Source organism: Apteryx rowi, unplaced genomic scaffold (assembly GCF_003343035.1).
Source record: "Apteryx rowi isolate R43461 unplaced genomic scaffold, aptRow1 scaffold_62, whole genome shotgun sequence".
In the NCBI taxonomy this organism is placed as follows: Eukaryota; Metazoa; Chordata; class Aves; order Apterygiformes; family Apterygidae; genus Apteryx; species Apteryx rowi.
The window spans coordinates 528,847-541,878 of record NW_020450894.1 but is presented as its reverse complement, the minus strand read 5'-3'; the positions used below and the strand labels follow the sequence as shown (position 1 = coordinate 541,878).

The window sequence follows — 13,032 nt, the reverse complement described above, 5'->3', positions numbered from 1 at the left end:
AACTATTTCTCAAATTGTAATCACATAAGAATTGATATTACTCCTCTCTATTGTCTCCTTCCAGGCAAAAATTTCTGACTGACTTTTATACTGTTCTCCACTTGAGCTGTCTGTTCTTGCTGCAGGCTGAGGCTTTAAAACCCACCTCCCCATCTCAGCCTTTAGATTTGGCTTTCAGTCTGGAGGAATCACTGGATAAAATTACATTTCTCATAAACACTCAACTTGTGGAAGAGGAGGCAGATTAGTGCATCAGCCTCTGGTAGTACACATTACTGTAAAGGGATTTGTTTTTTCCCCTAGTCTGCAGTTTTCTTATCTGCAGCGATACTCTCTGCCAGCAGAGTGGAATCTGAAAGAGGGAGCCTGCCTTGCCTTGCACGATGCAATCTTTATAATATCAGATGTCCTAGAAAGATCCCTCCCAGCTAACAGAGTGCAACAAATCAGCAGGGTTCACTTTCCATTCAGCCTGCAGTGCTCAGTGGTGAACTATGTGTGATACTATCACCAGTTCAGATGGGTGATTAATTATTGTTAGCTTCGCTACGTCGGTAATCATCAATGTACCCTTAAAAAAATCTCTTACTCCCACAGGCTTGATGATCCTTCCAAGCAGTTAATGGATGAGATATGCTGTGCACTGCCGGGAGGCTTAGGCTCTGTGTTTGTGTGTTTCAGGAATGGTTCACAGTAGTTGAGCACTACCACCGCACCAGCGCCACCATTAATGAACTTGTCATAGGAAATGAGTACTACTTCCGGATCTTTGCTGAAAACATGTGCGGCCTCAGTGAGGATGCAACAATGACCAAAGAGAGTGCTTTGATTGCAAAAGATGGTTAGCTAATTATCAATTCCTTATCGAGAGGGAAGGGGTGTTTCCAGAGTATGGAAGGTGATGAGAACTAAAGGCCGTGTCTACAAACATTCACATACATTCCTAACCCCAAGATCAGGTGCAACTAACAGCTAACAAGTCATTGTTTCTTCCATATTAGGACATTTCATATTAGGACACTACATTTTTGGCTTGTCCACCTGGTCCATATTTTATTTTCGAGAGAGGGACTTTTTTCTCATGTTCCATCACTTTCTATGATCTTGGATCTCATACTCCTGTCACCACTGACAGCTCTAAGTTGACAAGAGCTGAAAGAGGAGTTAAGAAGCTGTTCTGTTAGAAGCGGTAGGTTACTGCCTCCCCGTGGAGACCCGGTATCAAGTGTGCAAGTGCTTCTAGTCCATTTTAGGGCAGGATCCAAGAGGTAAGCTTAACCCCCACTGAGCATTATTCACAGGTGGAGCAGGACAAATTCAGAATCTCTGCTGTGTCAGAAGTCCTGACATTTCAGAAAGTTTGAGTGCAGAATGGCACTTGAAACAAAAAAAAAAAATTGTTAATTGCCATTTTATGGAAGGGAAATTCTACAAACAAGTGGTTTAAAGGAAGAAAATCAAACCAGTTTACCTCAGTTTGTCTGAAAGAAAGGAATATAGATTGCCATGATGCGGAGGACAGACATCTACAACCCACACAGACAGGGATCTCCTTCTTCAGAGCAGAAAATCTAGAAGCCCCGGGAAAAAAAGAAAAGTATTCCAGGCTCCCTGACATATGATGGGGAACCAGGCAACCCTGAAATGAAATTCTCAAGGTTTTGGGGCTTCCAGCAGTGGAACTTGGACATGGAGCCACTTCCTAGTTAATGCTGGAGTTTCAGGGACTTTCTGGTTCCTGTCTCCACAGTGGGCAACAAGGTAGCCCTAGGGTCTCCAATCTGGAAACATTTAACATTGCAAGAGTGTCCCTGACCCATAGCTTTAGAAAAAGCCCGCATTCCCACACAACCCATTAGATAAGCTGGCAGGCAATTGGACATGATCCCTGTTTCATCAAACATGCTTTGAAACCAGGAGATTTTGATAAATTAGCACTTTGCACCAGCAAGTTGTTTCAGACAAAATCTCCTGCCTAGCTCTACATGCAAAGGTTGTGTAGTGTGAAGACAATCAGCCTAAATTCAGGGACATAGAGGACAATTCCCACAGTATATATTGGCCACAGAAAACTCCTCTTGTGATCATCAGGAAATGAGCATCCACATTAAAGGCTGAAGAACTTAAGGTGCTGGTACTAGAACCTACTTCCACTGTTAAAAAGAAAACTGCTTTTCTATTAGAAAAGGGATTGTGAACAAAAGACGGGCTATAGGAATTGCTTTTTATCACTCTTATTTCACCCTAGGCCTACGTTGCACTGGACTCAATATGAGAGCTTGGATCAGGGTTCAGTGAAGCAAAAACCTTTAATGATACCTGTGCACAGGAACTGCCCAAATGCAATTACCAGTTATGTTGGTACACAAAGCAGTGCAGATCAGAACAGCCTCAGACTCTTTGTATCTTTCTAAGATGCTGAAATATTTAGCTACACTATAACACTTCTTTAAAATGTTGGATTTTCATTTCATAGGTAAAGTCTACAAATATCCAGTTTACGAAGATTTTGATTTCAGCGAACGACCACTGTTTACTCAGCCTTTAGTTAACACGTTTGCCATAGCTGGTTACAATGCTACTTTGAACTGCAGTGTTCGAGGCAACCCCAAGGTACAGCATATCTCTTAACAGAATCAATTAAACCACAAGAGAATTTAATCTGACAATAAAAATTTTAATACCATTTTTACCATTTGTCTCATTCACAAGCCAGGCTGAAGGAGAAAGTGTGGTATGGGCTCTAAAGAATACAGAAAAGGAGTGGAACAAGTTCCTTAAGTATTCTTCCTAGTTCTGCCATTGATTTGCTGTACTGCGAGACAGATCTCCTTCTGCCCCTACTTTACCTAGCTCTGCTATATGTATTGTAATAGTTATTAAATCCACAGATAACCCAGTGAAAGGACAGGACCTCAGCAAATGACTGGGCTATACTGGGTCCAGCTGTATGGCTAATGTATCAGTAAAGGTTGTTACTAAAATAAAACCATAATTAGTCTATAAAAATCTAATTTTTTTTTGTTTAAGATAGTGCATTGCAAAAACACTTGGGGACCACATAGGTTCTTAGACCATTGTGCAACCAGTTTCTTGTGAGTTGTGTCTCTGTGATCCATTTTCCGTTGTGAAAAACTGAACTGACCCAGTAAAATGAGAACTCAAGAGTGTTTCTCTTAAGAACATGTTCACTGTTTACTGTGCACCTTCACAGTTTCTGACTGTTCTGTGTGCAAATTATTTTAAAAACACGCTTTACTGATTAACTTGGAGGATTATTCAACTTCAGCAGAATATCACAAAAAGATAAAAAATATTTCAGTTCATAGGTCTGTGCATGTGGTTTTGATTTTATTTTTACCACAGCCCAAAATAACCTGGATGAAAAACAAAGTGATTATAATGAATGACCCAAGATATCGAATGTTCAGTAACCAAGGTGTCTGTACCTTGGAGATCCGCAAACCCAGTCCATATGATGGAGGTACTTATACCTGCCGAGCAATCAACGAACTTGGAGAGGCAGAAGTTGACTGCAAACTGGAAGTGAAAGGTAAGAGTTTTAAGTCATTGCAAATACACTGTTTTTCTGAATACCACCAAAGTAGGAGTCAAAAGTATGAAAGGCAAATGCAAAGGAAGGTTCAAAAAACTCTTTAAAAAATTTCCCAGGAGAAAATAATAGCTTGGTTAGGATAAAATAAACTATACTGGTAGCTTTGTTATGTCCTAGAGGGCAAGCATGTTGTGCTTGCTCTAAACCCTCTTCCCACCTCCCAGTTCAAGCATTCATTGATTGCAAGGGCTTTTTCACAAGTGAAACAATGATAGGCTATAACTTGCAAAGCTACACCACTTAACTCTAGCTATATATATAGCTATACCACAAACTCTAGTAAGACTCAGTCACAGGGAACATGTCTTTGGGACAACATTAAAAAAGTCATCTTGGATAGGAGACAGATCTCAAGGAAATGTAAAGGGAAGGAGGGGAGAAGAAAAGAACAGAAAGAAACATTAGTTCAAGGCAGATTTTGTCTGCCTTAAAATGGTGTATTAAACAAAACAAACATTTGCCTCCAAGGAAATCCTCTTAGTGTAGTTTGTTAGCAAAAACATGTGGCAAAAATTAGTACTGTTCCCAAGGACAAAAGCTGGTTAATGGAATTGCTGTTTTTGCTTTAGCAACAGAGTATTCAAAATCATGGATTTTGCAAATACAGGAGAAGAGGAAGAAGAAGTTAGACTTTTACTGCTGAAAACTTATCTTTTTTTTCATTAATAGATACATTTCATGAATTCCAAGTAGTTTAGCATTGACTAGGATATCATGAATGGCAATAGGATTTGGATTGGAATACTAATGAATAATCTAAAGAGAATATTTTTCAGAAAATTGCTTCCTAGTAAAAAGCAGGGTCATATTTAGCTGCACTAACTTCCACCAAAAGCTGTTTGCCTTGATTATAGAAAAAACTGAGTGTTTATAAAAAAATGATTTTGAGGTTCTAAGTAAGGCAAACTGCCTATAGCCAACCAATAGGAAGTGTCTAACTCAGGAATTTATATGGAATTCAGGCTATCTGCATGTGGCCCTAATTATATTACAACCATCATGTTCATCTGTAATGAAAACCAATATGTTTAATATCCTTATGAATTGTGTTGTGTTTGTTTTGGATTACAACTTGCATTTTCTGCAGTTACTGATGTATCTTGTCCCACAGCTCAAATCTGCTAGCAAGGAAATATTGCAATAAATGTTTGGTCTATAAAGTTGTATATATAACTAATGAAATATGCATAATATCATATTTCTTAACTGGCATGATTTATTTTTAAGATCTTGTGTTTAAAAAGTGATGTCCTTGTCTCAAAACTATGAATCTTTTCCTTAATCCCAAGCAAACTTTCTATTTCACAGCGTAACAGAAGATGTCATCACCTGAGAAAGTTGTTTCGTTTATTCTTTATGCCAAAAGACGAAGTTAGTTTGCTATTTCATTAAACTTCCTAAATCCCCAAGCACTAAAGTCCTCACCCATATTTACATTCAGTTCTCACTTTTTAGTCTTCATCACTTTGCTTGTAGCACCATCAAATACTACATTTTGAATACATGAAGCCTTTTTTTCTATCCTTAGTTTTAAGAAGAATTTCTGTTATATAATGTACAGAGTACTATGAAACATTTTTTAAATATGAGATAACTGAAGTAATGCCAGTCCAGTTTAGGAACCCCAAAGTCCAAATGTTGCCCAAGATTACATATTGTTCTTCAGTAATTCCCTTCTCAGTTGTTGTGAAATATGGATGCTTATGCTGATCTTGGATCTTTTTATCACTGGAGATATGATAAATTATAGTTTGCTGGTTTTGAAGCATGATACAAGTGCCATGTCTTCATTCAGATTCCCTTTCCAAGAAGGCTGTTCTATGCTATAGTTTTTGAGAGATGAGTTTAGAATTCAATTTCTTGCTATTGGACATTTATGTCCTGGTATCTGAAACATGTTGCAAATGCTTAGATCCTTTTCCAGCATTATAAGTAATTTATTAGAAATTATATATTTATATATATATATAATAATTATAAGTAATTTATTAGAAAAAAACTTTATAGTTCTGTCCATTAAAGCAGTTATTAGGTACATTTGAGATGACCTACTTGAGAATTTTTGCTGACATATTTATTTAACTTTTATATGTCCAGTTTTCTGAGTAGGGGTCTGAAACAGAGAGCACAATCCAATGTCTCCACAGGCTGCCAAGCCTTTCCCATAAACAGCTCATTCTTTCCACAATGGCTGTCTGATTTAAAAAAAAAGTATATCTAGCAACATGGCAACAAACATTTAGGGTAGATAGCAGTAAGGACAGTGAAGCACTAGAACAGATTCCCTGCAGAGGTTGTAGAGCCTCTGCTACCAAGTGCTTTTAAGGGCAGGTTAGACAAATGACAGCATTACAGTTTATTGTTAGGGTTAAAGAATGCATTAAAAGACCTCTCAAGATTGGGTCCACCCTTTCCCACTTTTAAGCAAAACCTCCCACACTCACTGACTGCAAGCTGTTGGTAGCATAGACATTTCTAGCCTCATAAATACCTTTTTTTTTTCTTGAAGAAGATAATATCTAAACTTTAGAAGATCAACTGAAAAATTGGAATAGACTCTAAATACTGTGTCACAGACATCTTAGAGCATTTGATTCTACAATATCCTGGTTTTGCATCACATCTGGAAGAAGTCCTCAAAAAACACTGTTAGCCAGTATCCCAGCTGGGCTGTGTGTCACTCCTCTCTCCTTAGCTATGTGACAGGCTGCTTCATTAACTGAAGTCCCACCTCTCTTAGTTAACAGTTAGTTTCCAAATCCAGTCCCAAATTAACCATCACGTGGTGCAGCCCTGCTCCCTCCCACCAAGCCTATGTGGTTTGTGAGTCCTGTTTCCCTCCCCAGGGTTTCGGGCTGGGAGTCATCACCCCCCTTGGGACTCCTTTCTGCATCCTGGCAGATTTAGCTGTCACGTTAGTCTCCTTTTTTGAAGAACACTCAGATTAGCAACCTGTAGGGCGTAGGCACCATACAGCTGTGGTAAGGGTTCAGTGCTGACAGCCTTAAAATGACTGGCAGTTTGATGAATTCAGGGAATACAGCAGCTGTAGCTGGGCAAACCAGGGTAGGCTCAAGGCTTGCTGTGTGGTATAGACAAATGCAAACAAGTATTAGGCCACCAGAGCATAAAAACATAATTACACCTTATTTCATGCTTCTGTCTACTTATTTGTTGAACTATCATTCTCTTAAATTTCCCAGCCTGTTTATTCATTTAGGAGGGATGTTCAACTGACTGCACAGGGCAAAGAGTTATGGGTTTCTGACTCACTGGAAATGGATTGCAGTGTGTGTGTGTGTGTGTGTGTGTGTAAGTGTGTGTGTAAGTGTGTGGATGTGTTTATACGTATAGGTTAAACTGGTTCACCTTTACTCCAGCAAGGAACAATCAGGGTCTAAATTTGTAATACTGGCATCCAGTTGAATGTTGCCTGAATAAGGCCAACAAGATCAAGGCCATGCTGCATACCTGGTGAACATACTAGCTGCAGTGCTATTATTACAGATCTTTCGATAGTAAGTTATGCTAAACAGCGCTATGCTACACAAAAGTATATATTGCAGTAAGTGAAATTTCCTTAAGTTGGTTAGAATTTCTTTTATCCACCTATTTCTGAACTGTTGAAGATTGCAAGTTTATCACATGTATATATATATGCACAGTCCTAAGAATGCCACAGAAGAATTATTGAGAGAACAGTCTAGGATTTCGGATTTGACATTGTGTTTGAACAACTGAGGAGCTATGAATACTCAGGCCATGAATACTCTCACTGTGCTACACTTTTCTACTTGCCAAGCCATTTGCTTACAGTATTTTAGGTGTCAGTTTAAAACCCCTAGCTGTTACTAAATTTAATTTCTGGAAATGTTTTAATGGCAATTATGAGCACAAAAACAAATGGTTCATTTTTAAATCCTTATTTTATCCTCAAAAAATTTTTTTGCTTTTGCTAATTTTACTTCAGATAGACAGTACTTCATTCTTCTATTTTCAGTTTTGCTGAGTGAACTTTAAAATGGCAGTTACATCCTGCTCAGTACAATTGTATATACAATGGCTTTTTAAAAAATACGTGTGCTGAAAAATATCATGTTTCTATTTCTAATACATTTTAGAGAAAAGAATAGCTCTACCTCATATATAACTTGAACAATGACACATACACAGAATCTCATATTCTTCATACTCAGCTTACTAAGGAATATAAAAAGTATGTATTTTTATATTTTAAAGTTTGTTGAGGTAGGTCCCTAGATATGGCTGTAAATCTCTCTCTACAAACAATAAAGAAATGACTCCTTATTAACTTCACTGAGGTAAATGAAAAGATACCCATAAAGCATCACGCTTCAAGTATCATGAAACAAGTGGTTTTGGAGAATGTTCACCTGAAGAGTGAAATCAAGGTTGGTGATCACTCTGATAGGTTGATGATAGCAAAGATGCTATATGAGAAATGTTGAAAAATAAGGTGTTAAAATCAATTGAGAAGAATTTCAAATGAGAATAAATACCACTATGAATATTCTAATTCTGCAGTGATATATCACGGAGTAATTAACCCAGGAGAACCATTCTTCTTGGCGGGGAATAATCAGGTTTATAATAAGCATACTCCATTGGACATTCCATTTCATTCCCTTCCTCTCTTTTCACATGAAAATGTGTTTTCTGCATGCAAGGTGTGTATTTACTTGCTTTTTTTAGATTAAACTAGCTAGTGGCTCATGGCATACAATGTCTATGTCACATGAGCAAAGAAGGCCAAAGTAATCAAGAATAAAGGAATTTAACTTCAGAGTTACAAATTATTTAGACATATTTCTGCTATGTTTGCATAGAACCACCTGTACATATAAAGAATTTATTTAATAACTGTAACTACCTTTAACCAGAATACTGACGCCTTTCAGGAGATAGAAATTTGCATCTCAAAAGCTAACTCTAAGTTAGTTTGTAGAACTACTGAAAGAACAGAAGTATCATAAAGTCTTTTGTTGTTCTTAAAAAACATTCCTTATTATAGATTAGTCTTTGGTTACTAATTAGTGCTCAAAATGTTAATCCATGCCTGCACTTACACTACAAAATCTAAGGACAAAATCTTGATTCAGTTGAAATCAGTGGAAACTTTATACTTACAAGCATATGCTTCTACTCCATATGCTTCTACAGAAGATTTTAAATTCAGTATCAGTGAATTTTAATGGCAGAGAATTTGGCCTTTTCTATAGAAATGTCTTTGCTTTTAACATTGCCCAAATCCAGAATATTGACAGAGCAGTTTTAAAATGATAGAGATGCCCAGAAACTTGTCTCCACTATTTTATGCATCAAAATCTACTATTTCCAACCTAAAACACGTTAGGCTAGATAATGTTCCTGTAGTATTTGAAGTATTAAGGTACTTTTCCTAAATGGCTACAATAGTTACAAAATTAAGTGCTTTTATATGTATATATATATATATATATATATGTATGTATGTTCTGTAGAGTCAAATTGCTTAATTAAAGGGCTCCTATAGAGTAAATGGCATGTTTTAAGTAATGTAAATGCTGATGTGTGACAAAGTACATATTTTAGTGCATAGCTATGTAATTCATCTGTACTTGATTATTTTGCCTTATAGAGTTTCGACATATATATATATGTTTCAGTGTTATGTGTGTGCTTTTTTCCCATGGCGGAAAACACTATATATATATATGTGTTAGCTTCTTTTGAAGCTACGTTTGGAAACTTTGTCAGGTGCATAATTTGGTTCCAATCAATACTCTAGACTAATTACAGGAGTTATAGTTACTTGAACATATTAATATAGTTTTTACATATTACTGATAATTTTGAAGTGGAACTGAATCCCTACCTTTACTCCTCATGTGCTTTTATTCCTACCTATTTTACATGACTAAGGATTAAAACATCATCTTGTCATAATTGTAAACATAATTTTACTCAACAATTTCTCTCCACTTTTGTGTTTGTGATTCAATGGTTACTTCTCTTTCTCTCTCTCCCTTAGTTACACAGTAAGGATTTTTGAATGTATATTGTCATCTAAGGTAAGCTTTCATATGGTTCTTGCATATGAAGCTTATGTCTGTTTTCATGTCATACAAAGTTTGCCTAGTATGGCATGATTTTCATTATGTTACTTAATGAAAATGTTTTTGGAATGAGTAGCATGATAGTTTTAATGCATATTAAAGCCAGATCTTTATAATAATTGCTTGTTATAGTATCCCTGTCAGTAGTACATCCCGTTACTTTCTAATAGTGCACATGCTTCAGTGGAATTTAACACAGCATGAGCTAGGATAACTCATTATTATGAATAAAATGCAAGTAATGAAAGAGCATTCTGCATTTACAGACAGTTATTTGCATATAGGATTATACCTCTACATAAATGAAATATTTATTCAACACTTACTTTCCTTTAAAAAAGGAATGATTTTTATCACAATTTGCACTTCATGAGTTGAAAAGAACGCTAAAAAGCATGCATTTTTTTTGTCTGTATTGTGCATCCACCTAAAGTTGGGAACAAACAGCTCTGAAACAACAACAGTGTTAAATGAGATAGCACAGTTACTTATAATCCCCAGTGACTAATAGCACTTTAACTGGATGATCCTTGTGTTAATAAAGGTTATAAATTCCTTAAATCTGTAATCAGAACAGTTGCTGTATGTAAAGATCAGCTCAATTGCATTTAGCTGAAGCACTCAAAGACAGTAATATCTTCCTCTTCAAAATGTACTTTTGCTTTAAAACTTTTGGTGCGCTCCCGAAAAGGCTGAGAAGGTAAGTGCGGTTATTAGTGGATGGTTTGCAACTTGCGGGATGGAATAATCACACAGACTTATAAGAGAAATAGCAATGGTATGCAGTTTTCTTACCACATATGCCACCTTTCCCCTTGAAAAAGGACAACTGCTAATGTTTTTAGCAAAATATTTATCTTTTTCCCACTGTTCCTTCCAAATGCCGGCTGATTTCAGTGAAATTAATAGAAATATTCATGTATTTTCTTCTACAGATTTCCATGGCATTTTTTTCAATGGCATGAAATTTCAGCTCTAATTTGGATTATTTGTATTAAATGACTAATTGTATGTCAGTGGGATCCAGGGGGCCCCCACTGGTGCATTAGACACCAGACACACATATTTTGGGGGGCAGTGACAGAAATTTTGCCTTGGATTGCCAAAATTATTAAAAATCTACTTTAAAGATGTGCCTTGCCCCTTTTTCAAGAACAACAGATAAAACATTGAGGACTTCCATTGGCTTTCTTCTAAGCCTAGGTTGATACTATGGCAAGGGGATTTAAAATACGTTTGCTTCAATTTTTACTCACTGTGACCAAGCCAAAGCCCTAAAGCATGTAGACCTAAAAGGCCCTGAATGTTACTTCTGATACCTGCTCTGTGAATATTGACACCAACCATAAAACTGCAAAGTGAAGAAACTTCGTTTTCACAGCGGCAGGAAGCAAAGTTTTGTCAGGGCTAGAGGAAATTTTCAGGGGGGCTTGTGAGCATGGACATTCATTTGCTGCAGCTAACAAAGATGCCAGCGGCTGGAACCAAGTGTGGGGTAAATCCCTCCTGTGGGTTCATGTGGCAGCCCCACAGCCCCAGCGACAGGCAGAGCTTTCACAGAGTAAGCACCTGGATCCAAGGTGATTCATGTCATCTGTTTTTTATTCCAAAATGAATTGAAAGTTGTTCTTCGTTTCAAGTCTTCCCCAGAAGAAGAAAGCTTTGACTTTCATCCGTTCTCTCTGGAGTCTAAATTTAGGCACCTACATCTAAAATCCTGACTTTTCTGTATTATTCTTTTACATATGTCATCCCAGCTGTAAATTTCAAGCAATGGGATAAATATTTTGCTAAATACTTATGAACTATTATAAAACCCAACATTAAAATCATCTGAATGTCTCTGCATGCTCTCCGCCACTCATCTTTATCCCTTGGTGTCAGGTGTTTTCTACCTTGTTCTTTCTGGGCTGAATTCCATCTTCAACTACACTCCTAATGGAAATCAGGAGGCTTACTTGCAGTGAAGCTTCTAGCCTATTGCATGGGGTGAGACAAATGACAGAAAATGACTTGCCAGAAATGAAACTTGCCCTGGGCAAGAGACCGGTACAAGTCCTCCACAGAAAAAAGATTCAGTGATGGTTAATTCTTGTGCTGGCCTTTTGAACAGGCATGAATTTTACCACATCTCAAAATGAAGTATAGGATAGGGATCGACTAAAGCTGTCACTTAAGCCAGGAAAATAATGGTACCAGCCTCTTGCTCCAGGGACCTTCAACCTGAAAATTGTCTTGTTCCTTTTTTGTAGGTGGTCTTTCGCTATTCAGACTATTAATGGATGGAGTGCCTCCGCATGTCATTGATTCATATATGCGTGAAGTACAGCCAGACAAAACTGAGGGGAAGTGAGAGCCCGTCCACAGTGCTTCCTGCCACTGCGTTGGAAACTGGTAGCCAGAATTACAGCATTTTATTTCTTGCAATGGCAGAACAAACGTGTGGTTGGGGATTTTTTTTTTGTTTATTTGTTGTTTTGTTTTCCCTACCTGCGCTTACTGAAAAGAAAGAATACGCATGGATTGCTTTGGGGTTGAAATGAAATGAACTGAAGACAACACACATTTTGTAACGTTCAGCTTTATTTTCTGTTTGATGTTGTATTTTGTTTTTTAACAAGGAAAGAGGAGAAGCTGTGTGATAAACATGAGGAGGCAGTCAGAGTTGGTACTCAGTGGGACAAAGCATATCTTTCTCAGGCTGAAAGCATATGGATTAACCAGTAGCTGTGCAATAAGACCTTTGGACTACATACCTCTTTGATAGCATATCTTATTCACCTGAGAATTGTTTTACAGAATATGGTTTTACTATACGTAATTAATACATATGTACTTAAAGATCATTTAAGCAGAACATATCTTCCTTTAGAAGTTTTGATTTCTTAAATCCCTCCCATAAATCTCCCAACTGAACTGAAATTGTTTTATTTAATGTACAATAAATATGAAGTGTTTAAGATCTATCAAGTTATTGTTTACTTTTTTTTAGTTGTTGTTCTGTCTCATTTTACCACATTTCTTGTTTGCTTTCCACATACTGTGATGCAGGAACTTGAGCCCACTATACTGAGTGGGACACAGTATCAGCAGTCACATGATCCAATGGGCTTACACTTTTACATGATGCAGAATGTGAATGGAGAAAAAAAATTATATCTGATCCAGTCAATTTAATATCCATATGTTTCCAATATAAAACATTATAAATACCAACAGTGACAGCTTTCATCATTTTGGATCAGCCGCTTTCCTCAGCAATTCACTGAGTTCTGGCAGGTATCACAGCAGATAAGTGAC

At 37.1% G+C, this 13,032-nt stretch overlaps 1 protein-coding gene across 1 annotated transcript in view; it reads left to right on the top strand.

Moving 5' to 3' along the window:
- Window positions 1–12,085, top strand: part of MYBPC1 (myosin binding protein C, slow type) — an 84,313-nt gene extending 72,228 nt beyond the window's left edge. The window contains exons 27-30 of the mRNA XM_026083888.1: window positions 682–841; window positions 2,477–2,613; window positions 3,367–3,553; window positions 11,985–12,085. Of these exons, the coding sequence (XP_025939673.1) occupies window positions 682–841; window positions 2,477–2,613; window positions 3,367–3,553; window positions 11,985–12,085 (585 nt within the window). The remainder of the gene's footprint in view (window positions 1–681; window positions 842–2,476; window positions 2,614–3,366; window positions 3,554–11,984) is intronic.
- Window positions 12,086–13,032: the final 947 nt, after the last annotated feature.